Source organism: Plutella xylostella, chromosome 20 (genome assembly GCF_932276165.1).
Source record: "Plutella xylostella chromosome 20, ilPluXylo3.1, whole genome shotgun sequence".
Taxonomy (NCBI): Eukaryota; Metazoa; Arthropoda; class Insecta; order Lepidoptera; family Plutellidae; genus Plutella; species Plutella xylostella.
This window is the reverse complement of record NC_064000.1, coordinates 3,494,283-3,520,290: the sequence shown is the minus strand read 5'-3', so window position 1 is coordinate 3,520,290 and position 26,008 is coordinate 3,494,283. Positions and strand designations below refer to the sequence as shown.

The 26,008-nt window shown below is 38.8% G+C and overlaps 3 protein-coding genes across 5 annotated transcripts in view; 1 reads left to right on the top strand and 2 right to left on the bottom strand.

The window, feature by feature from the left end:
- Positions 1 to 488: 488 nt before the first annotated feature.
- LOC105384618 (malonate--CoA ligase ACSF3, mitochondrial) lies at positions 489 to 8,322 on the bottom strand. Its single transcript, XM_038109750.2, has 9 exons — positions 8,042 to 8,322; positions 7,510 to 7,647; positions 6,042 to 6,134; positions 5,062 to 5,358; positions 4,397 to 4,553; positions 3,009 to 3,176; positions 2,616 to 2,697; positions 2,051 to 2,251; positions 489 to 1,635 (listed from the first exon to the last, which is right to left on the bottom strand). The coding sequence occupies exons 1-9, from the start codon at positions 8,187 to 8,189 to the stop codon at positions 1,033 to 1,035; spliced, it is 1,887 nt and encodes a 628-aa protein (XP_037965678.2). The 5' UTR covers positions 8,190 to 8,322; the 3' UTR covers positions 489 to 1,032.
- Positions 8,323 to 9,182: 860 nt separating this feature from the next.
- Positions 9,183 to 10,962, bottom strand: LOC105384589 (divergent protein kinase domain 2A). The gene is made up of 3 exons (XM_011554853.3): positions 10,196 to 10,962; positions 9,754 to 9,935; positions 9,183 to 9,638 (listed from the first exon to the last, which is right to left on the bottom strand). The coding sequence occupies exons 1-3, from the start codon at positions 10,805 to 10,807 to the stop codon at positions 9,185 to 9,187; spliced, it is 1,248 nt and encodes a 415-aa protein (XP_011553155.3). The 5' UTR covers positions 10,808 to 10,962; the 3' UTR covers positions 9,183 to 9,184.
- A 2,337-nt stretch (positions 10,963 to 13,299) lies between these two features.
- Positions 13,300 to 26,008, top strand: part of LOC105388873 (WAP, Kazal, immunoglobulin, Kunitz and NTR domain-containing protein) — a 43,732-nt gene continuing 31,023 nt past the window's right edge. For 2 of the 3 annotated variants that reach the window (XM_048628364.1, XM_011559900.3), the window contains exons 1-2: positions 13,300 to 13,440; positions 14,763 to 14,828. In XM_048628364.1, coding sequence (XP_048484321.1) covers positions 13,437 to 13,440; positions 14,763 to 14,828 — 70 coding nt within the window. In that variant the 5' untranslated portion in view covers positions 13,300 to 13,436. The remainder of the gene's footprint in view (positions 13,441 to 14,762; positions 14,829 to 26,008) is intronic. The other variant, XM_048628365.1, reaches the window with a different exon arrangement.

The following is a 26,008-nucleotide window of genomic DNA, read 5'->3' as shown; positions in this document are numbered from 1 at the left end:
TATTGCACTACAATAAATTATTATCTTTGCCAGAATAATATTTATTTATAACATATTATATATTTAAAAGTATGTATATATTTAAGTATATAAGTATGTTGTATGTAGTTTATATTACCTATTACTAGGTATAGATTAGGTATCATTTTATATAATTGTTAATTTTTCCTTTTATAAGTTATGTTTGTAATTTTTTGTACTTTCCCCTTTTCTTTTGTATAATTTCTCTCCTCCGAGGTAGTCTGGAAGAAATTACTCTTAGTAATAAGGCCGCCATTTGTACCGTCTATGTTGTGCATATTCTATTGTAATTTCTGTGTTTGTGTGCAATAAAGAATTATCTATCTATCTATCTATCTATTGCCTCTTTGTTCTCAAATATAAATAGTTGTAAGTTGGCTGTATTCATTAATAACTTTGTATTCAGTTAATGTTTAAAACTTAAGCGTACATTATACCTAACCTATGACACTAAATAAAATATTTGAGAAGTGAATGATATGTATTTTATTAACAAATATAAATTAGTATTAAGTATAACAACGAGAACATAATAACTATATTAACTGTTACGGCACAATGTGCGTTAAAATAAGGTTTGGTTCATTGTATGTACCTATTTACATTAATATAAATAATAAATGGAAGAGCATAACACAAATATTAAGTACCTAAGTACTTTAAGAAAAGTTCTATAGAATGTACTTTCCCAAAGATCTTCTAATAATTAGAAGACATTATAAGTACGATTTTCTATGCATGGCATGTGTGTTGGTCATTTTATAAAAATACAAGTAAACTATAGTGGCGCCATCTACGGCATAATATTCAATATTTTATCATAATTACTTGTACAGTCTGACTAGTTTATTAGAGTATTGGAAATTATATTCAAAAATAAACAAACATTTTCCACCTCCACCACCTCACTCCACAAAAGATAAATGCTTTCAGTCATATGTAAAAAAAACATACTTATTCATTAAAAATCCCAAAAACCCTGTTACAAAATCATCCAATTACCTACATCACTTACCTGCCCTTCTTCAAACCTAACTTATCCGCGTACTTTTGCCGGATCACCTTCTTATCCAACTTGCCCATCACATTCCTGGGCATCTGTTCTACCACCAACATCGTCTTAGGCAACTGGTATGGCGCTAGCTTCTTCCCCGTATGTCTCTTCAACTCACCCAACGTCAACGTCTCATTGGGCTTCAGTTGAACCACAGCTGAGACTATCTCCCCATACGCCGGGTCTTCGATACCCAGCGCCGCCGCATCAGCCACACTTGGGTGTTCCAAAATGGCCGACTCGACTTGCAGAGCAGAAACCTTATAACCTCCAGTCTTAATTATATCCATGGACGTTCTACCCATGATTTTGAATTTATTGTCTTCGAACGCAGCCGTATCGCCGGTTCTAAACCAGCCGTCAGGGGTGAAGTCTTTGGAGTTCAAAGATGGCGGCCTATTAAGATAGCGGGAGAATATGCCTGGTCCTTTCAGCAGTAATTCTCCCTGGTGAGTGCCGTCGGTGGAGGCAGTGTGTTCCGTGATGACGGGAGGTTTCCACTCGAAGTTGTCCGACTCTAGGGGAGGGTCGTTCGATGCGCCTAATCTTTGCAGGCAGATCTGGAAGAGGATGGTTAAATTTAGTAAGTTGGGAGGACACAGGTCATCAAACTTTTAACCCCGTAAATGCTATTGCGCCGGACGCTTAGTCAAAATGATATACAATTTGTGCTATGAAGATGTGGCTTCTTCGATACAAGTCATAAATCGTAAAAGCTTCGTCAAACAGAAATTAATTGCATACTGCTAGCGCTGGCGCTCTGTTAGACGGTATCTTGCTATAGTAGTACAACACATCTTAGCGTCATAGCGGCATCAAGTTAGCGCTCTAACGCGCGCTAGTAACGCGCTCTGTTTAAAAAAGCCTTTATTAGGGATATTGCTTACGGTGAACTGTCAATGCCAGGCGCTATAGCATTTTTCAAGGCTTAAATCTATAAACAATTCTTCTATTTTTAGGTTTAAAAATACAAACCTGTGTCTCACACATAGGCGTCTCAACCGTCAACAGCGGCTTCATCTCCCCGTCCACTTCAGTCGCCAGCCTGGCGGCTATGCCGGGCAGGGGGTGTCCCACGCTGGACACGGTGCGGCCCTCCACAGGCGTGTAGGGGTTAGACAGCGCCATGCCGGCTTCTGACATGCCGTAGCGCTCGAGGAGACGGATGCCGGTTATCTGTAGGGAAATTGTAATTGGAGTTTTCATAAGTTATTGTTTATTTATTAGCAGGGCAGTCAGCAACAGAAGCAAATCTGAAAAGCTATACCTTCCAGGTTCAGGTTTTTTCTCGCTAAACTTTTGTAGTAAAAAATAGCGTTTCAAAACAGAAATGTAGCTAATGTAGCCGATTATGACAAAATTTTATAACATTTAGAACTGACAAATATATTTCTTGGCCAACAAACAGTTAAATTAATTTCATGAATCAATTATTTCCAAGAGAAAATTTTGCAGTATAAGTTGTCGTAGAATCGGTCTCATTCATTAATTTACTAATCTATATTTACCTGCAAACAATAAAACCACAACACACACTCACCTCAAACCACGTCTCAGCCAACGTGGACGGCAGCGGCGCGGACCCGGCACACATCAGCCTGACCCTTCCCTCTAGCGTCCCCCTAACATAGAATAGAATAGAATATTACTTTATTGAACACCACATATGTCAAACATACAAAAACATACTTACACAGGGTATTGCAAAAAGGGTTAGTATATTAAGCCGAAACCTACTTGTGCAGCATGGTATATCTAAGCCCGAAACAGAAATCAGAAATAATAAAAAAATACATTCTCCATATTGGAAAGTCACGTGACCAACATAGATTCTATGGAAAATGATTATATTTTCGGGAATTTTGAATTTCTGGTTTCATTTGGCGGCCTCATCGCTGAGAGCGATCTCTTACAGGCAACCTTGTACGTATACCTGACATAATCCGTGGTCTTCCCATCCCCAAACATCTTCGTATGCGCGGCGACTAGTGCCGCATACATGGCAGGGACGCCGTGGAACACTGTGGGCTTGACGTCGTCGTTCATGGCCAGCAGGCGAGCCCAGACCGTGTGCGGGGCGAAGCGGGGTAGCATGTTGATTCTGGAAGTTTCGAGGAGGTTTAATATATGATTGCTCCTGTAGGTGGGTGGTAGAAAATGCTTTTTGAAGTCCACCATTTGTACTTTTGTTTTATAATATTTGTGCAACAAAGAATTGAATAAGTACCTAAGTTAGTAATAATAATAATTCGAATTCATTAATTTCATAAAAGTAGGTAACTCAACAACAGCCAGTTTTTTAATATTTTTTATTTAACTCTTTATTGTACAAATATTACAAAAGTACAAGGGGTGGACTTAATGCTAAAAGCATTTTCTGCCAGTGGAGGTACAGGAAAAATATGTAATAAGGTGTACAAAAAAAGAATTAAAAAAGGAAAAGAATATAAAAAACTAAATACAGGTAGATAAGGTACAGAAACACCCGTTTCTGCGTTATTCTATGGTACCTACTGGAACAAAATATACAGTACTATAAAGTTATACAGTTTGACTTAGCACATAAGGGGCTGGCGTGATAATGGCAGTTATTTATATTATAGGCGTCTCTAAGCGCATTATTCTAGGTATACATAGACATGTGGGCGCTTGAGAAGTGGGCGTGGTTGTTAAGACGCGACGGCAACGATAGACGACGGCCAAGATATGGTACACGTAGTAACTACTTTGTAATCAGTGATATGCTATGCTCCCAAGTGCGTCATAGTAAAAATGCTCTTGGGAAATCCCATAAATTTATCAATTTATCATAAACAACATTTTCGAAGAAGGTACACTGTTACGTAAATGATAAGGTAAATGAAATATTCCATTGATCGATTGCGTAGATCACTTGACATCAATCAATGATTTAATGATAAAATTAATATGACATCCATTTCGACAAGTAGGCATAAACAAAGTTAATACCAAATAAGCGTAGCACTTTCACCACACATAAACGTAACGTAAACGGATCGTCACTGTATCTTTCACCTGAGCTTGTCCTGAGGTCAGACGACTACGTTACGATTTCCATTAGTTTGCTTTGCTTATGAAACTCCCTACAGATTCATACAAAGAATACTGAATGGCTCGAGTTGATACGGTTACGATGACATTACGTTACGTTACGATACCTTAAATGACAAAAAATGAATCTGTATGTAACTACATCGGGTTTGAAGCAACAATAATAAACTATTAACAGCTTCACGCATTTTCATGCAGCAATGTAGCTAATGAACAGATCACACACATCCAAATTATAACACCCCATACCTTGCTCCGGAGGCTAAACTCGCGTTCAAAGAGTTCAGTTGTCCGTGTATATGATGCAGAGGCAGTGTGTGTAGAACGACGTCTTCTGCTGAGTAGCCCCAGGCCGTGTGTAGGGCTGCTATCTGCGTTTGGAGCATGGTGTGTGTGAATATCACTCCTGGGGAATAGAAATAAAATAATTATGTAACTATGGGTCTATTGCCTGAAATAAAGAAATTTTTATTTATTTATTTTTATTTTTATTGTATAGGCTGTAGTGTTAGCTTGACACGCTGAAGAAATTTCTATATAAATAATTTGAAGTGAAGAAGAAGAAGTCGAGCAGCAGAATGTGTATTGGTTGCAAAAGTGGTAAGTATATTAAACCGAAAGGCTTCAGCGGGCTCACACTCAAGTGGTCATCCTAAACAGCTTTTGGAAATATCACCAAAAAATATGCTTCTCCATAGAAACAAGGTCACATGATTTTTTACTATAAAAACTGGTTTTTTTCTCGAGAATTTTAAAAAGTCGTACTACAAAAGTTGTTCAGGGTGACCCCAGAGTCGTCTTGGTAGGTATGCCACTTTTGCAACAATACTGTAGAATACGAATGAAATTAAACCTTACAGGAATCAGTACCTAAAAACTTATTATATAAGTGCCTATTTCAACACAATACTAACCTTTAGGCTTACTAGTCGTCCCACTAGTATAAATAATGAGTGCGTCCTGGCCTCCATACCACATATTGGACCTCCCCAAATCCTCCAAGCTACTGGCCTCCTTCGTCTCGTTAGATTGGCAGACCTGCGCGGATACCTCCTTGTCTCTGGTCGATATCAAAAGAGGTTTGGACGCGTCTATAGCCACAGGTCGAAGGAGTTTTTCGAACTCTTGAGTGCATATTACGAGCTTTGAGTCGCTGTCTTCGAGGAAGTATTTGAGCATGTCAGCAGGGTGCAGCGGGGTCAAGGGTACAGCTGAAATATGAAATGGTTTTTTTGGAAATTTCTACACAGAGGGGTCTATCTATATATTATGATGAAAAAATAAGTTTACCAGCGCTGCTGCGCGAGCCACGACACTATGGCCCGGGTCTCCTATTTACGCCGTAGGTCGCGACCAGCGTCACGCCGTAGGCCGCGTCACGATGCTCATATATATAGAAATGTACTGATGCGGTCTCCCTCACACGCCGACGTTGGCGCGTAGACGTAGTGAGCATCGTGAGTCGTGACGCGGCCTACGGCGTAACGCTGAACGCGACCTACGGCGCCTAATAGGAGACCCGGGCCTATCTAGTTTTCATGTTGTACTAAACGTTGCGATTGCATGACAGCTCTCATTCGTTCGTTTTTCGTCAGTATAGAGTAACCCTCCAGTTGCATATTACACCTAACCCAAGAAGCGAGATACCTTTAAATTTATTTGACCGTAACATCACATTTTACAAGTCACATTGTCAAAACTTCTAAAAGGAATTCGAAATCTTGCTTTAGTGATGGCCTGAATCGTTCTGAGGACTCAATTCTATATAATTATATGTATTTAGTAATCAATGGTTACTCCACAATCCACAGGTCCTTTTATTTGAGTCTCTGTTTAATTAATTTTGTAATATTTGTACAATGAAACGTTAAATAAAATAAAAGCAAGAGCTCACCAATGTTCCCCGACATCCATATGGCCCACTGCACGGTGACGTGGGCGGCGTCGTTGCCGCACATGTAGGCTATGGTCCGCCCCGTGTCGCCGCCTGGAACCATAGACATTTAGACACACATTCCTAGTGCAGAAGACTAATGAATAATAATAATCTTTTTTGGAGTCAAACAGGGTAAATACAAAACAAGAAAATCCTGACTCCCATAACTACTATGTAGCCCTGTATGTTGGGAACCAATGACTTCCCAGTCATTGAACATTATTATGTAGGTAATAATTAATAGATTGAAATTGTTACTATACAGGGTGTTGCAAAAAGGGTATACTAAGCCGAAAGGGGGTGACTCTACTCTAGGGGTCATTCTGAACAACTTTTGTTCTACGAGTTTTGAAAATTACCGAAAAAAAAATTCGTTCTTCATAGTAAAAAGTCACGTGACCAACAAAGTTTCTATGAAAAGGATTTTTTTTCGTGAATTTCCAAAACTCGTAGAGCAAAAGTTGTTCTCACCCACTCACTCACCCCCTTTCGGCTTAGTATATCCTTTTTGCAACACCCTGTATAATAATATGCACATTTTGTACAATGCTGCTACCTCCGTTTCAGGCACACATACATTTATTTTGCCTTAAGGGCCTGAAGCGTCCGTGGTCGAGCGGGCCTCAGTGATCGTAACTGATCGCTGAGGTTAAGCAACAACTGACACGGTCAGCCATTGGATGGGTGACCAATTTCAAGTGGTGCTTTTCTGGACGCTTCCGTGCTTCGGACGGCACGTTAAGCCATGGGTCCCGGTTGCTGCTTCGGCAGCAGTCGTTAAGCCTAGTCAGAGGCCTTCGGGCGGCTTGAAAACATCTGACAGTCGGGTTTGCCCACTTACCCGACAACTTTCTCAGCACAAGCTTGCTTGTGTTGGGGTCCACCAACCCGCACTTGGCCAGTGTGGTGGACTAGGCCTAAACCCTTCCTTCATTGGAAGGAGACCCGTGCCCCAGCAGTGGGGACGTAATGGGTCGTGTTGAAGGGCACAACACTTACAATCCTGAAAGGCATTACTAGTTGGGATAACTATTGCTGAGAAAAAATAAACTTCTTGACTTTATATTTTATTCATTTTTAATCAGTAATCATTTAGATCATACCCATTTTATGCACCTGCATCAAGTAGGACATGTAAATAAGTACTTGTATTTACTTAATTACATAATATTATCAGTGTATGTGATGGCATAATTTATACAACATAAAATGATCTGTGGTAAACCAATATTATGATTATTTTATTATATGTATAATTTGTAACAACTAGTACAAATTATTATTCTCTCCTACTTTATTAACTTAAGCAGCCTTCCTCAAAATACTTTTTATTGGTTGTGTATTATGTACCTTAACTCAATGACAAAAGATTACATTCATATAGGTATCCTTTCGGTTAAATTCTAATTAAACTGTTTAAACTTACATAATTGGGCAGCAATTTCTTTGCTCAAGGAGGTGGCAGCGTGGTGCAGGGCAGCGTATGTGTAGACACCAACTTCATCCTGTAGAGCGATCCGGTTCGGGAACAGCAGGGCTCTTCGGAATACTGGCACTACTCCTCCTGAGGGATAACAGTTTAATGGACCAATTATAATACAGAAAAACAGAGTCGGTATAATTGGTTATCATAAATAACTAGCCAAGTTAAAATAAAGCTTATCTATTATGTATATGGCATAATCAAATAAACTAAAAATCTGTTGCAAAATGTGTTTTTAACTAAAATCTAGAGACAATTTGAACTATATGCTATTCAATAAGGGGAGGGGGGTTGCAGGGACAGCTAAAATAAAGTAATTTATAAGTATGGTATTGTGCATTGTGATAGTATGAATTAATTAAATATCATTCCATGTTTAAATACAGAATTTCTGCAATGGGCGATTATTGGCTGATGTGAAAGATGTATGAATGATGCATTTACAACTCAATGGATGTATGAAGGGAATTCTTACCAGCTTTTATGTCCTTATTATATGAGCTAACAAGCTCAGAGTTGCGTAATTCTTTGACCGCCGTGCCGGCAACATGTCTGTACGAGAATGTAACTGTAGGCCTCAAACAACGAGCCCAAGAAAACACCGGCCGCACAGCAAAAACCATTTTTAACTTTTCACACAAGTTTATCCTCTTAGCGAGGGACGTAAAAGACTAACAGTTACCCGCAGTATTATCTTTACTAGTTCACTGGAATTGAGTGATAATGGGCATTGATACTGTGTGATGTGATAACTGATAAAACTGTTTCTTTTATTTGCCAAAATATTGAAAAATATTTACTAACTTTTTGACGCATGACACGTGACGTATTTTGACATTTGCCGTTTGCCAGATTATTAATCATCAAGAATCAGCTGTTTTGGTTATAAAGAAAAAAGTGTCCCTTTTTTCTTGAATTTCTTCTCTATGGATATTTCTGCAGTGACCGGAAGCGGGTATTTTGAACTTTTGAACCCACCTATATTTTGAAGACGATTCTTTCTTCTATTTTACTGCAAAGATTCCACCATTTATTATTGTTCCACAGGAGAGCCAGGTGTAGAAATTTCGTCCCCTCTCAGAGCAGAATAGAACCCCCCTCAGGGGCCTCGGGGACTAGTCTCAAGATTCTAGCTAGACCATGTCTAGACTTAACACCATATCTACCTACATAGGCTTTTTCTAAAGGGCTCCGCTGTGCTAAAGGGTGTTCAGTCTACATATTGTCAGATCTGAGTCAGAACAACACACTATAAAGGTCTATGGGCATTGGGCAATACTTAAAGATATTACGTAATAAGTACATAATAATATATCGTTCTAGAGTCTAGACTATATCTAATTTCTATTCTAGTTTATATTATGTAAGTAATAAAACATATTATAGATTAAAAACAATAATTTATTCATATCTTTTATTATAAGTAATTAATGCAAATAAAATTACTAAAGCTAACATTGGTTTATTGGTTAAAGATCACAGTTTGGTTACAACACGTGGTTAACAACATTTCGCCATTCGTACTGCTTTCACACCCACATCATGAGAAACAAATAAATAAAATATTCATAAAATTTTAAAGCTTTTTACCATTGCAATTTTACCCTTTTACTGTATATTACCAATTCCTGAGAGTTGTAGTGCTATTGACACCATATCCGCCAACTTTTTCTGTCTTGAGCAAGTCATACATAAGCCTAGTCAAGGATATTGCTGAATGTAGCCTATCATTCTGATGCAGGCAATTATTTAACAGCTTTTGCAGCTTGGGGGTCGATTGCATTACTCGCTTTGGAATGGGTGTCAGTAGTGGATTGTCATCCCCAGCTATAATGTAGCATGCAGCCCAAAGGTTGTGATCGCTGAAGTGGTATTTGCAGATATTTTGTATGGAAAATGAGAATCCTGGTGTGTCCTCGTGGCTGTGACGTTTGGTCCAGTCCAACTTGCCAACCTTTGGTGATACATTCTTGTCCAGGACAATAACATCTTCCAAGTCAACAAAAGTGATGATATCTCGATGGTCAACTACTATGTTGTCAAGAGACCAGTCCATGAGGTAGAAACGGTATCTGAAATGACATAATAATAATAAGGTATACCCTTATTTATGAAAAGACAGGGTGTTACTAATAATAACATGTTAAAACTACAAGTAAGTACTGAAAATAAATTATGAAAAAAAACCTTTTATGTTTTAAAGTGAAGTCAATGCCAGCCTGTAGTATTTGTAAAGAATAATACAGCTTCCGATACCACTGCACATGGATCATGTCGCTGAGGGGCTTCCCCTCATATGTCACCACCTCCAAGCGGCCGCAGACACCTGCATAGCCTGGCACCAGCCAGCCTTTGCTTTTTCTTAATACCTAGAATTTAAATTTAAAAACATGAATCAAATGAAGAATACCATCAGATAGATCCATCCTAACTAACATTATAAATGTTAAAGTAACTGTGTCTGTCTGTTACTCTTTCACACCAAAACTACAGAACGGATTTGAATGAAATTTGGTACTTATACAGATGGTCTAGACCCTGAGAAAGGCAAACTTTTTAATGCGAAGCAAAGCTAACGGGAACAGCTATAGTAGTCCATAAATGTGATATTATTATAATGCTACTGTACCTTTAGAATAATAGGTTCTGGGTTAAGACTGAGCATCGTGTAAATATTCATCAGCTCAGCTTGATGGTTGCCATTCATAGAGAATACTGGTGCAATGAAATTAAAAATGCTGTCAGCATTAGGACACATTATGAGCCCTTTCCTCGGCTCTGACGGCGGTGACTCCACATTGTACTCAACAGACTTAAGGATCTTTTCTTCCACACCTACATTTAGCAACTTACTCGTGCATGGGGATTGCAAGTTGAACTGTCCACACAAAGCTCTGTCAAACTCTTTAAACTCACTATGATGAGCCAACTTTTTTAACACAAAGGAGCTGTTGAACCTCGTTGATCCGTAGAATACGTTTTTGGCGTTGAACCATTTGCGGTTCTTTGGGTCCAGCTGGATTAAGTTGGAATAAAGTTCAGGACAAACTGAGGTGCCGTAGCAGGCCGGACATGTGTTCAACTCGGCGAGGCGCCACAGGGAAACCGCATCACCATCGCCAAAGAACAGGAGAAAGCAAATGTACATGGCCAAAATAACTATTGCGGCTATAAACAAGGTGGGTCGGCTGTACCGTCGCCGTAAACGAACTAAAAATCTTCGGAAAGGGCTTTGAGACATTGTATAGTTTAATATGAATATATATTATGTTTTTTAAATAAAATAAGTAACTAGAAGTAGAAAAAGATGTAGATTTTCTGGATTTTTGAAATACTTCTAGACAGTTTGGTTTTTATTTATTTACAACATTGTTGTGTTGACATTGGTAAGGTAAAATGAATGTCTAAAATAAAATGTCACTGTCTGTCACAATTTTTGACATTTGTTCAGACTCATAAATTTAAGGCTTTCTCCTCACTCTTGTGGATAAATTTTTTTCTAAATTAGGTAGTTCATGGTATTAAAAATAGATATTGTATATTGTGCAATAAAATAATAAATAAATGACAATGGGCGTTTTGGGACCTATTTCCAATAAAGATGAGTCCTACATCGTTGGATAGCTCTTTTCAAGTAAGCAAAAATATATTTTAACGACAAATCCGTATATGTATAAGTCTCTCTTTCTCTTCTGACAGTTAAGGCGTAATGCACGTAAACACGTATTATTAAAAGGGTAGCAATAAAACGAGTGACTGTAAATTACCTACAGTTCTAAGTGTCAAAATTAATTAATTTGGGTTATAGAATTACTAAGTGAGCGACTGACTGCGAGTGACGAGAAATCAACAGAACAGCAACTTACAAACATTAATTTGAGTTACTTAAAATACAAAATGAGCAGCTTCATAATATTTGAGCGACCTAATATTTGTTTGAGTGTCAACGTTACGTCCTGCATTTTTTTCAATATTTGGCAAATGTATTTTTTATACTGAGCGGCATTTTATCTTAAATGAAGTGTTTCGAATACAAAAACCACTTTGAAAAATACACTAATGAGCAGAGTATAATGAGCTCACATTTAAAAAATAAAAATAAAATGAAATAACTATTTGAAGAAACACTATTCTATTAGTTGAGAAATTGTATTATTGAAATATAAGGGTAATTAAATAAAACAATGTACTCCATAAAAATAAAGTAATATGCATGCATTTATTTCAATAAAATGAACAAAAATTTAAATAAGACGCTTCAGTCAACTAAAAAAAAAACTTGTTATTAATACTAAGAAACATTGATAGGTATGAGGAGCCCACTACTCATCGTCACTGGTAAATAAGTGCGGGCTTGGACTTATTGGGCCGGCCTCGTTTTCTTTTTTGTCCAATGGGTATCATTTTGCTTCCAGTGGTGGTGTTGTTACCCTCAAATAGAATATCAGTATCCAATAATCATTAATAAAGCAGCATACAAAACTTTGCTCAAAGTGAACTTTTTAGTAGTTCACTAAGTATAACCTCACTTAGAAAAATCGAATATATCTTAATATTGAAGTTGCCCTCTCTGTATTTCCAGTCGCTCACTTAGTAATTAAGTCGCTCGGATAAAATTTTAATATCTGAAATGGATTTATCACAGTCCACTTTTTGTAAGCTCTTTCTGGATTTTATTATAAATCAATATTCGTCGTCAGTTTAGTTAATTTTTCGCTTACTCAAATTCAAGTTATTAAAACAGTATGTCATCATCAGTCGCAAAGTTTTTTTTTGTTCGCTCGTTTTATAATTCCCCTTATTAAAATTGTATAAATTACTTTCAACTGGTTTTATTTACTGAGATAATAAACAAATATTATATTATAATGAATGATGGTCATTTTGTTATAAAAATTCAAAATGAATGTGAAAAAATAACAAAAGCATTAAAATTACAAAAATTAAATATAAAAACTTTCAAGGTACGATTATTCTAATTGGACAGTAAATCAGGACTAACGCTTCCGTAATTTAAATTTTGCAAAAAAAAAACCTTTTCAACGACGTATCACTCATTTCTATTGGGGCTGGTCCCAGCTTCCATAGATTTGTGACCATCATCATTTAAGGTACTTACTTCACTGATAAAATTTCACAATGCCTAGGTGGACTGAGTGATGTGGGTAAATTTTATGAATCACACAACAGCATACAACATAAAACATGATCTAGATAAATTCTATTATGTAAACACTATAAGTTATACCATAACTATCTATGTAAGTACCTACCTACGTGGTTTAAATGTAGGGAGTAAGTCAAGTGTTTTCTTAAGTATATATTTTTATGAAATATGTACCTACTGCAATAATTTGCATAACATATCCTTAAGGATATAATGTACTATTCATACATATATAGTATGTATACTCACTTCCATAGTCAAAGATTATAAATATCATAATCAGAAGCGATAGTCGTAGGTAGTTACAATAGTTATTTTATAATCATACAGTCTACCATACTAAAACCACACATTACCTAAAATTATCAAAATGGACCATTGAAAGTGTTTTTATTTCAGTAGTTATTATGGTAAGACGGTAAGATCTAACTATTTACTTTTTTTTTAAAATTGGGAGATATACTCGGGATGCACGGATGGTAGTGCATTATTCATTTTCAAAGAAAGAACTAAGTATGCCAAAGTCTGCATCTTTCGTATTTAAGTACTATTAATCTATAGTGAATTGAACTTCTCTAGATTGCCCCAGCGAGAGCCAGCCTGCCTGACCAGTTTGTATTGGCATTAAGTGCAAAGTGGTTGTGTATCGAGACAACTTTTGTACTAGCTTTTTTCATCAATACCTATTGCTTGGATAAACATAATGGGTAAGTCAATATGACTGGAAAAAATGTGCTAACATAGTTAGTTACCTATGAAGTTTTTTAACTAAATCATTAATCATCATAACCACTGATAAATAACCGCAGTCTTGGTTGTTTTCCTTATAACTAGTACTGTGGTACTCCTGACATATTATATAGAATGTTGAAAAAGCGGTAGAGTAACCCAAAAAGCGTGACCCAGAGGGTCATCCTAAACAACTTTTATTCTATGACTTTAGAAAAGTGTCGGAAACGATTTTGTTTTCGCCATAGAACCTCTGAGACCTGCGACTTAAGAAAACCTTTAAGATTTTTTTTTAAATTTCCATTATCATTACTGCTACTGATAGCTATAGTTTGTGGTTGACAAGTTAAGAATGGGTAAAGTATTAATAGGTAATTATAATGTATTACTGTACCAAACATATAATAATATTATATAATATCATATGTAGAAACCGCTTGATTATTACATTTACGTATAGTTAGGTACTTACTTACTTGCCATTTTAGTGCCATTGATCTAACAATAACTACCTCGTTAAGCCATGGTATGGTAAGAACGATAAACATAGCCATTATCCAATTCTCAGGTCCATATAGGCCAGTATATCTATAGGAGAACTAGGTAGGTACTCTAGGTGTTTATCACAAGTGACTAGAGGAACTAGTTACCTGTATCTAGTTACATTGAACCGTGGTTACCATGATAGTTAGGTAGGCATAAGACGTCTACGACTTCCTTATTTATCACTTAAGTCTTTCATTCACCCAAAGGAGTAAAGTTTTTCAGAATAGTTTTTCGTCTGAGTCACCCCTTTTTGGCTTAGTATACCAGTTTTGCAACATCCTGTATAATTAGGTATTTCGTCCAACAGACACAGGTAGCTCAAATAAATAAATTGCCAACATCCTTCGTTTAACTATTGTTAAAATTTGGTAGTCAGTATAGATCTACCGATTCGTACCTACACTGCTTACCTTCACAACCATCACAGAAAGTAAGTGCTAAGATAAAATATTGCGCAAACATACACAATATCTCTCACTTTATAGCGTTTGGGTCAAGGATCACGCGCTGTAAATCACACAATATCCTTATTTACCTACTTACATACTAAGTAGGCAGGCCATTATTTATCGTGTGATTCATATCAAGTATTTGATTACCCCAACAATCAAATAGTTTCTTAGTGAATATTAAGCAACGACCATACCATTTCCTACCATGCCTACACCCCAAAGATCCCATGATTTAAGTACATATACTTACATATACATTTTTAAGATAAGTTCTACAAACCTTAATTTTATTTTTATTTCAGGCAAATACACTATGATAATCTTAGCGGCCATGGCTGTCGCTTTTATCTTCACTGAAACTGATGCAGGTGGGTACTGGGTATTTGAAATTACCAGTCATCAAAGTCATCATCATCCATCCTCGTATTTATAAGTTGTTCTAAATTCGAACTCTGCCTTTTTACATTCAGCTAATGTCGATTGGCAGATACCTAAGTCACTGGCCCAGATAACATCAAATCAGGCAATCATAGGCATAGGCCTCTTCTTAGACAAGTGTGGCGAAAGCCACCCTTGGTAGATTATGTAACCATGGTAGTTTTTAATACAATTCATCTGGCACACTTTGTGTCGCCCTGTGGCCACCCTAGGCACAGCGGGATACCCAAGGGCTCGCTCTCTTCCCGCGACATCACCGGCCCGATCGGACGTGCTCATTTTCACTTGTGCATGTAATTAGTGTTCAAATAAATGGACTTGATATAGTAACTACATAGTTTCAGTTACATCAAATAACTCCATATTGGTGACCCCGACGTGATCTAAACGCGATTAATTCAAAACATTAATTACCGCCAATTTTAGTGCAGTGAAAGTAAAAGTGAAGTGCCGAACTCTGCGTACGCGTCCCGCTATATCGCGCCATCCGTGTCTATATAGAATAGAATAGAATAGAATAGAAAACATTTATTCAACACATAAACAGCAACATTATCAACACACATTACAATTAAACACTTAATCTAAACCTAATCTACTGTTAGTAATTAAAATTTAGAAAATATTTAGTTTTAGGTTAGTAATAACGTGTACATTTAAAATTATATAAAAAATAAAAACAAGTAAACTAAACATAAAATATCCAAATAGTAAAAATGCAAGTTGCTGCGTAGTGTCGAAAAGGACTCCAGACTCAGCATGTGCTATAATCCAAGGATTATAGCGCTGGTTTTCAGCTGGAGCCTTTGCAGTGACATCACGAAGGGACTGGACAGGAAAGAGAGAAATAGGTAAGTAAATAACAAATAGATATTAAAACAATTACAAAATACATAGATACAACATACAACTTGTGTATGAAGTTTATATTAAATATCATTAATAATAATTTATAAACTGTTTAAGTGAGTAGTGGATAAAATAATATGAAATAGAATGATGATGACTATGACTTTGTGAATTTTATGTAATTTTTTATCCAGAAGATTTTTATTTTATTTTTTATGTACCTTAAGCTATTATTTTTAGTTTGATTTAGATCTTTGTTTTATAATATTTTATATGAATTAATTTGTAATTTAAATTATATTATATTATATTATAAATTATATTATATTATATTATGGCTGTAATTTTTGCAATGTGATCAAGTGTAACTTAAGTCTTTGCTTGAAGGTGCTGGCTTTTTTTAAGTCGCGAATAGGAGGAGGGAGATTATTCCAACATTTGCAGGAAGCGTAGCGAAAACTGCATCTAAAAGCTGCAGTACTGTGCTTAGGAGTAATTAATAGATAAGAGGAGGCCCTAGTATTGTGTTTATTAAATTGACGTGACCATGTGAGCTTCTTGAAAAGATACTCAGGGGTTTCGTTCCTAACGACACTGAATAATAAGGTAGCAAAGTGCAGCTTCCTTCTGCTTGATAGCTTCAGTAAGTTGGATTTATTGAGGAATGGGGTCACGTGTGCGCGAGGAGGGACATTGAAACAAAAACGTGCACAAGCGTTCTGGACTCTTTGAATAAGGCTCTGCGTTTTAGCATACAGACAAGGACCGTAGACAGTATCCGCGTAGTTTAGCCTGGATAATACCAGTGCTTCACATAGTTGAATGCGTAGCTCCTCATTAATGTAAGGCCTTATCTTGTATAGTACTTTAAGTTTGTAAAAGCAGCTTCTTACTACATTTAAAATGTGTTTCTCAAAGCGCAGGTTTCGTTCAAAGAGTACGCCAAGATTACGGGCCTCAGTAACCTCTTCCACGCTTGTACCGTTAACTTTTATGTCGGGGTTTAAATCTTTAATTCCCTGAATTTGATTTTTTGAGCCTAATATCATAAATTTTGATTTAGTGGGATTAAGTACCAGACAGTTTTTATTAGACCAATCCACTATTCGTTCCAAATCCTCATTAATCTTGTTTACTGTATCCACACAATCCTCCGGTGAACAATCAAGATATAATTGTAGGTCGTCAGCGTAGATGTGGTATTTGCAATACTTGATACATTTGATTATATCGGAAGAATACAAGATGAACAGGATAGGACCGAGAATTGACCCTTGAGGGACGCCTCTCGTCACAGGTAGCAAAGAAGAAGAGAGGGTTTTCCCATGAGTGCCTGTAAACACGACCTTTTGCGACCGATTAGTGAGGTAGCTTCTGAACCAGTTGATTGTCGAGACCTCAAATCCATAGTATGACAATTTTGCCAATAACAGGGAAACATTTATAGTGTCGAACGCACGGGAAAAATCAAGCAGCGTTAGCAGTGTTCCCATGCCTTTATCCTGAGAAGCAAGTATGTCGTCTACGACGCTCAGTAATGCAGTTGCTGTGCTTCTTCCCTTTCTGAACCCGGACTGAACCATTGGCAGGATTTTATTAATTTCAAGGTACTGTGTAAGTTGATTGTTAACAGCTTTTTCCAGAATCTTTGAAAGACAAGTCAGTAGAGTGATTGGTCGTAGCTCATTTTCGGATGCAGGATTCTCTTTTTTTGGAATAGGCCTAACGATACCAATTTTCCATAGATCCGGAAAAGTGCTAGTTTTTATTGAGACGTTTATAAGGAAAGTGATTATTTCTAACGTACGCGGTAAGGTTAAGACAATCATGTTTAACGCTATGTTGTCAGCTCCACGGGCGTTTGACTTAAGGTCGTTTATGATTTTGGTAACAGCTTCTTCATGGATAGTCAAAAGATTGAAGTGAGAGGCACCAAGTTTGTGCGATTCGTAGAAGTTGACGTCCGTTTCACTAACCGAGCTATTACCCGGTAGATCCACAAAGTGCTGGTTGATTTTGTCAGGGTTTTGTAGATGATTAGGAAGGCCTAGCTCTGTGTGACTGCGAAGGGCGGTGTTCTTTAGGTTTTTCCAGAGTGTGGCAGAGTTTTTAATATTTTTATTAATATTATGTTCAAAGTAGGCCCGCTTCTCATTATAAATTGCACAGTTAACCAGCCTTTTTAGATCTAAGTAGGATTGCTTTTGAGTATCCGATTTTGTGATTCGGGACTTTCTGTGCGCAGCGTCTCTTAGCTCCATCATATCTTTAACAGTGTCTGTTATCCACGGATGGCTGTTATTTTTTATAAGAACGCGTTTTTCTGGTGCGTGAAGGTCAAAGAGCCTAACAACAGAGTCATTAAATGTATCAACCATGCGATTTAAATTGTCAAGCGTTTTAATATCCTCCCAGTTAATGCTGTTCAGATCTGAGTCAAACTGAGTAATATCAATATCCTGAAGTGGACGATAAACAATCCATCGTGGTTTAGGCTTGGCTTTTTTAAGATTTAGTTCTACACAAATAAAAGCATGCCTGCCAAGGGGGGGAATATAGTCCACCGTAGTGCGACGCGTCTCAATATCCGTGCAGACGACATCTATCAGTGTCTCACTGTCATCATTGGCAAAATGAGTCGGCTCGGTGACCAACTGATTCAGGGAAAGGCTAGATACAAACTCATTGAAAGTTTGCGTGTAGCTATCATGATTCTGTATATCTACATTAAAATCTCCTAAAAGTATAATTTTATCGTAGCCAGCCAAAGAAGTTATTGTGTCAGTGATGACGTCGAGGAATGAGTTTAAATTTTGCCATGGTGGTCGGTAAGCTGTGCCCACGAGTAATTTTACAGAATTTATAGTGCACGTGAGCCACATCTGCTCAATATTAGCGGCCACGGGATGAGAGCGAACACGAACATTTACACCATCGCGGATGTAAAATCCTACTCCACCGCCTCGCTGGCGCTGCCCCGGAACACGCAGGCGCGGCGCGTGGCGCAACCGGTAGCCGGAGACCACGGGTGCGCGCTGATCTTCGCCCACGCTCAACCATGTCTCGTTAATAGAGACTATATCCGCACCGTAGCGCTCCATGACGGCTATGAACTCATCATGGCCGGTTCCCAAGGATCCCGCGTTAAAATGTCCAATTGTGAATGTTTTTGTCTTAACCATCAGTCATATATATAGGAGAAAAAAGTATATCATACGAAATAAATATTTGTATGTGCGGTGTAATTTTAAAAGCAAAATGTGGGGCAATATGTAATAGCTTGGGGCGACAAGGTAGAACAATGTAAACTATATAAAGGGAGTGATTTTTATTGATGCGCGTAGGTACCAAGCATAAGGTATGCGAGTAGGTACATATAGAATTTAAAATACGACACGGCCAGAGCGGCAGGACACTGAGCAACAACCAGCATAATACAAATGTAGTTGTTCGGACCAAACAAAATAACAACATTAGTTGCGCGCAGCGCAGATTCAACAACACATACAAAGAAAGTCTGTCGCCTTTCAGGCACGGTAATACGGTATAGAATAAAATGACATTAATTGCTATGAACATAAGTTTGCAGAGACGGTTATTAAGATAAGCTATAGGACTATGATAAATACACCGTGAATTTAAATTTGTTCTCACTTTAACAGTAAAATTAACGCTTAACATATTGAAATCACATATATTTTTTTGTTTAAAAATTAACATTAATTCCTTTGACACAGAGATGAGTATCAAAATAGAAATAAGCATAGTTAACCTATTTATTGATAGGGGGTTCGATAGCCGACCCGAAAACACGAGTCAAATCTGCTTCAGTGCGGATCCAGTGGGCAGCCTTATCCTGGGCCTGGCGCGCATAGACCCTGCCTTGTTTGGTCCATACGAATCGCCACGACAGTCGGCGTTGAGCTTCACGCGCCTTGTTAAACAAAAACCTGTTGTGTTTTGTTAGGCGTTCGTTGATGTAGAAAGGGCGTGGGGCGGCGGACAGACCCAGGTCGGCGGTGGTGGCCCCGCGGCGCACTCGCGCGCTCTTTGTCAGCTCATCCTTGAGCGCGCGCCGCGTCACACGCACTGCGAGAGGCCGAGGACGATCAGCCCCGCCCGCCCCCGCGCCCTCCGTGCCCCTGCCATGTCGTGAACCCACCCGCTCGGCGCTCACAATGTCGCGCTCCTCTAGTATCACACCAAGCTTGGCCGCGACTAACGTGACAAGATGGATGGGATTTTCTCCGAGCTCTTCTGGCAGATTAGATATATCTAAGTCATTTGAAAGCTCCCTTTGGTCCCTTTCCTGGAGTTCGAGTTTCAACTCGGCAACGGTACTCTCGAGTTGGCTGGTCTCAGGGGTATCTTCTACTTTTTTTTCCAATCTATCCACGCGAGAGACTACGCTTGCCAGCCGGTCATTAGTGTCAGTGAGAGACGATTTCAAGTCGAACATTTCCGCACGGAATTGTTGTATTTCGCCGCGCGCGGCTTGAAGATCCTCTCTCAGTTGACGGATCTCCAGTGTCAGTTCCAGCGTCATACTTTGGGCGGCGGGACTTGATGAAGAATCACCCGAGGTAATGAGAGATCCCTTAGCTGTGGCTTCGCTATCATCACCGCTAAGTAGGCTCTTCACCGGGGTCTCCGTGCGGTTGCCCCGCGGGACGAGCCGCTTGCAGGCATCGCACTCCCACGATGAGGAAACCGAGGCCTTGTTGGATGGTCCAAGACCCAAACAAGCGCGGTGGTAATGGGTGCTGCATTTGCTGCACTTAACGCCATCTGTGAGGGAGAGGAACTTCTTGCACGCGCCGCATGACTTGGTCATTGTAAGTTATTCCGTATCGTACAATTGAGTTCCGCAGAAAACCGTTAGATGGCGCGTGAAAAGTTGTATTTATGCGCTCACGAGATGTCACCAATGTGCCGATAATATATGGTGCACAAAGTGTAAGTGTCGGGTAAGTTTCACTCACCTCACCAAATATTTTATAAATTTGACCGCTTTTTCCGTAGATATTCACAAGATATAACGATAGGGGACGTTAGTTGTGCAACGAATAAACTTTAGGTAAACTTTGAGAACCGTAGGCGCTTTAGTTATTTGTTTACGATCGTAAATACGGACAGCTGATTCACTATCGCAGACGCTCGTGACGTCGATCCACTATCGCAGACGCTCGTGACGTCGATCATATATCGATATCTGCAGTGCTACCAGATTGTACATCTCATCACTTTCTCGTCGTTTTTCCGAACCGTGCTGTGTTAATTCATCAAATTCGTGGTCGCATAACTCTGAGACCACACACACTCCACCGCGTAATTTCGCGTCGCGTACCCACGCCGCCGCCACCGCCGCCGCCGCAGACCCCGTTGACGCCCTTGCGCAACATCTGGTCAAGTTCGCACCCAAGCCGACTGACCGACTACCTGCGCCGACCCAAGCCGACCCGCCGCTCCGACGCGACCCATTGAAACAATAGAACAGTGCAGTGCAAGTGTTTTAGCGGACTTTAAGTTACTTTGTCCTACTAACTAACTAGCTAACTACTCCTTTTACTGTTTTAATATGGAGTGTGCAAATGCTTTAAAAAGCCTTCTTGACAACTTCAAAAAGCTCATCAACATTGATGGTATAAAATTTGATGTCGATTTAAAAGCTCGGAAGGGCAGCTCTTTACCAAATCAAACCGCCATTCTGGCGACGTTGTAAATACCCCCAGTATAGCCGTTCAAACATCCCAAAGCAGCCTCTATGCCATGTCTTTTGACTTCCCTTCCGCATCTCATATCTCATTAGCCACCTGGAGTCAACCAGCCAGCGCCGGTTTCAAAGGGAATCATGACCATCAGCATGCAGCGAACGCGCATACCTGGTCACACCCTCGACCGACGTCACCTACTTGGTTCAGCACACTGCACTTCGACCGGTCAGCAAGTAGGGCTATCCTCTCCTGGTCGACGCAGCACCGAGCCACCATGCTGTACTGCAGTCTCCCGACTCACCGTGGACATCGCCACTGCAGCAGCATATTACCCCGACTCACTGGGGTTCTCTTGCCGTTTTCAGTCCCGACTCACTGTGGACTACGCGGCATCCTCTGGCTGGCACTTAAGACTCTTGGCTCTATTCATGAAACCTGAGATAGGAACGGACAGTATTTGCCCGCTTATTATTTGTTTATTTTATATTTTCCCTGATTCTGCTGCCATTTTTACCAGCAATCAGGCGCCTCCGGCTATACATACTGATAATTCATTCGTGCACTCCCATCTCCAACAGCCATTTTTTTTTCAAGTTTTATTAATACCTACGTATTATGGTAGGACAAATTAGGTTCAAAGACATTCTAGACCTAAGTATATTTTTTTTTTTATACAAACTATTTATCATTTTGTATCACAATACGAATTTCATATGTTTTATAGAACATGTTCATTTTATTGTGTTTATACAATTTGTTTATACTAATAAAGACGATAAATGCATGATAATTTTAAGATTTATCTCGTCTTCTTATCTAATTAACCAAAGTATGTGCCAACTCTGTTAATCTTTAAGGTGTAACTTTTACTTGAATGTTGTAACATTTTTTTTTGTAGCTCTTTAAATAACCTTTTTTTATTTGCTATGAATTTTTTTTTTTTTTGTTTACCTAAGTACCTATTTTACCCTTGCCATTGTTTAACGGTTTGTGCGCTATTTACTTTTGTACTTAATTTGATAACTTTTTCTGTCTGTATTTTCTTTTTGATATTTAACACATGTTAGAGTTAACATCTAGGCATTAGTTTGCATTTACTTAAACGTGCGACCTACTTAGACTTAGCGACAATTGTACCTACATAATCATATTTCAGTGTTCAATATACCGTTCACACAATACGACGTCTTTTCATTATCATACGTCACGCGGCGGTTCGGCACTCACCCTATCAAACTATCAATTATCAATTACTATCAACCCTGTTGTTGTGGGCATCAATCAACCCCAACATCGTTTTGGCCCTTCGAGCCTTCGGAACAGGCGGGATCAGTCGCGAGTGTCGTGAATCTTAGCATTTGTGCTTCGCGAGTGGTTTACCTATTGTTTTGCAAGGATTTATCATTTGGAGACCTGTGGAGTCAGGGAACCATCAAACTATCATCTTCAGCCAGCTTTATCAAGTAAGATCTTTCCTTTTTTTTTGCTTGCTCTCAACTTAAAAAATGGAAGTCAAGATGGAAGACATCCTAGCTACGCAACAGCAAATCATTGATGCTATGGAAAGTCTCTATATCAACTTTAAAAAAGACCCCAAGGATCGTAAATCAAAAACTGATTATTTCAAGCGGAAATTAGATGTGCTCAATAGTTATTGGGGCGAATTTCAAAGTAATCATATTAAGTTATGTGGATTTGACGACAAATCGCACGAATATTTCGTCAACAGCGTCTTTGAGGCAGTACGCGTTCGTTACGAATATATCATGAATCAAATTAAGGAATCAAAATCATCAGTATCAGCACCTTTTATGAAACCACCCGTCCTAAAATTGGGAACGGGAACAGCACAACAGCATGAGCACGTCGATGAGGCGTCAAGGATGCAGCAGCCGGCCTCAGCAGCACCTGGAACTAGTCGGGCGACGGATTCGGTACCTGTTGACAGCATGAAAGAGTCAGGAGCCGTACCTCGGGACACTTCAACATTGACCCCGGCACCTATCAAATTCAAAGTGAAGACTAGTTCACACGACGCCGATGACGATCCCTCAGAACAGATGCAGCCAGAGAGATGCTCTGAGAAACTTATCAAACAAAATAGCAATTTTCGAGCTTTAAACAGAACATTATCAAGCATTAATTTAGACGATTTATCAGAAAGATGGGAATTGGAAGATTGTCTTAAGACGCTGCAAATCAGGTGGCGAGCTATTGATTCTCTTCATTGGGAGTTGGATGGAGAATTGAACGGTCAGAATCTGGAGTATGAAGAAGCATTTTCTGAGTACGAGCAGTGTTACAATGAGATGAAAAAGCCATCAATAAGAAAATGTGGAGCACGCAGCATCGTGAGAAGTCTACACCAGTTCTGGACATTCCTCAATTCCACGGAAATTATCACTTATGGACCTCATTCAAAGATCTCTTCATGGAGGCCATACATAACAACTCATCGCTCTCTAATGCGCAGAAGATGCAGTTCCTGAAATCTAAAGTTAAAGGTGAGGCGGAGCGCCTTATACAACACCTCAAAGTAAGCAGCGATAACTACGGAGCGTGCTGGGAAATACTTAACAATAGATATAATAACCGGAAGCTCATCTTCTCAGCTCATATCAATATCATGTTAAATCTACCATCGATGCAAAATCAAGCTTCTATCAACCAGATCAAGCGACTTCATGACGTCACCATCGAGTGCCTGAACGCAGTCAAAAATCTAGGAATCGACACTGCCACTTGGGACCCATTACTAGTCCACATTTTGTCGCAAAAGCTAGATGCGAGTACAAATGAGGCATACATCGATTCTCTCCAAAAACCGTTTGAGTTACCCACCCTTGCGGAATTTTTATCATTTCTGGAAGGCAAATTCAGGAAAATGGAGTCAGCCTCCGGAAAAACTAAGATCGAGGAAAATATCACCCCACAAAAATCTAAAATATCATTTATCAAGCCAAAAAATTTCAACAAAAATTACCAGCAATCATTTACGTCATTGAATAAAAGTAGCGCACGTCCGGTCTACAATAAAAACAACAACTTCGCAAAAAGATGCCCGATTTGCGACACATTCGAACACGCGTTATTCTATTGCCCTCAATTCTTAGAAATGGACAATAAATCAAAATTAAACATCATCAATAAGCATGAGTTATGCAAAAATTGTCTGTATTGTCACTTTGGAAAGCCGTGTATATCAGAAAAACGCTGTCAAAAATGCAATTCAGATCATAACACCATCTTACATGACGCATTTTCGCAAGGCCATCAATATGGCCAAACAGCATCGCGACCGACATCATCGAACATCAAGTTTGAGCCAAATAGGAATAAAAATACTCACGTGTCACTACAACGTGATGTTCCACCCGAAGTACTGTTGGCCACAGCTATGCTAAAAGTAAAATCAGCGGATGGTACATATCATACATTAAGGGCACTTATAGATCAAGGATCACAAACATCATTAATCACAGAAAAGGCAGCGCAGGCATTGAGACTATCGAGAAGCAAATTCCACGGTATCATATCAGGAGTAGGTACTAAGGAAAGTACTTGTAAAGGTATCACCAAAATCTGTTGCTCATCAATGGACAACAATTATCAATTCGAGACCGAGGTGCTTATCATGAAATCTCTTATCAAAAATTTACCCAGTGTCTCATTTAATGAACCAGAATGGTCATTTTTAAACAATATCAAACTTGCTGATCCACAGTTTTATATAAGTCGGCCAGTCGATTTACTGCTCGGCGCTGATATATACTCTATCATTTTGTTGGAAGGAATATGCAAGCAACATGAGAACGTACCTATAGCCCAGCAAACACAGCTGGGTTGGATTTTGTGTGGTCATGTTAAAACATTACAATGCAACGTAACATTATGCGATATTGACGAAATAAAAAGGTTTTGGGAAATAGAAGATATCACCGACAAATCGCAACTATCATCATCAGAAGAACAAGTTATCAATTTTTATCAAAAAACAACCCGGAGATTAGAGGACGGCAGGTATGAAGTGAGGATACCAATGAAGGAAAACTTCGAGGACAAACTCGGGACCTCCAAAAATAAAGCTGTTGCTCAATTCCGTCAATTAGAGCGAAAATTCTGTAAAAATAAACAAATGGAATCTGATTACAAAGCATTCATTCATGAGTACCTATCGCTCGGTCACATGAAACTATCAACATATGACGGCAATATGAAACCTACCTTCTTTTTGCCGCATCATAGTGTCACACGCGAAGAATCAACAACTACTAAGACTAGAGTAGTATTTAATGGGTCAGCACCTACCTCAACAGGACATAGCCTTAATGACCTTATGGAATGCGGGCCCAATCTTCAACAAGACCTTCAAACGCTTATCATTAAATGGAGGCAATATCAAATCGCGTTCACAGCCGACATAGAAAAAATGTATAGGCAAATCTGGGTGCATGAAGAAGATCAGAACCTTCAAAAGATCATATGGAGAGATTCACCAGAGCATGTACTCCAGGAATATCAACTAAGATGTGTCACCTATGGACTCC

Excerpts from the sequence above, each read along its gene's own strand:
- LOC105384618 (XM_038109750.2), bottom strand. The coding sequence starts at position 8,189 with ATGGTTTTTGCTGTGCGGCCGGTGTTTTCTTGGGCTCGTTGTTTGAGG. Across the intron at positions 4,554-5,061 it reads GACGACTAGTAAGCCTAAAG|GAGTGATATTCACACACACC; the intron begins GTTAGTATTGTG and ends TCTATTCCCCAG. Across the intron at positions 2,252-2,615 it reads TGGCTGAGACGTGGTTTGAG|ATAACCGGCATCCGTCTCCT; the intron begins GTGAGTGTGTGT and ends ATTTCCCTACAG.
- LOC105384589 (XM_011554853.3), bottom strand. The coding sequence starts at position 10,807 with ATGTCTCAAAGCCCTTTCCGAAGATTTTTAGTTCGTTTACGGCGACGG. Across the intron at positions 9,936-10,195 it reads CAGAACCTATTATTCTAAAG|GTATTAAGAAAAAGCAAAGG; the intron begins GTACAGTAGCAT and ends TTTAAATTCTAG. Across the intron at positions 9,639-9,753 it reads TTCACTTTAAAACATAAAAG|ATACCGTTTCTACCTCATGG; the intron begins GTTTTTTTTCAT and ends ATGTCATTTCAG.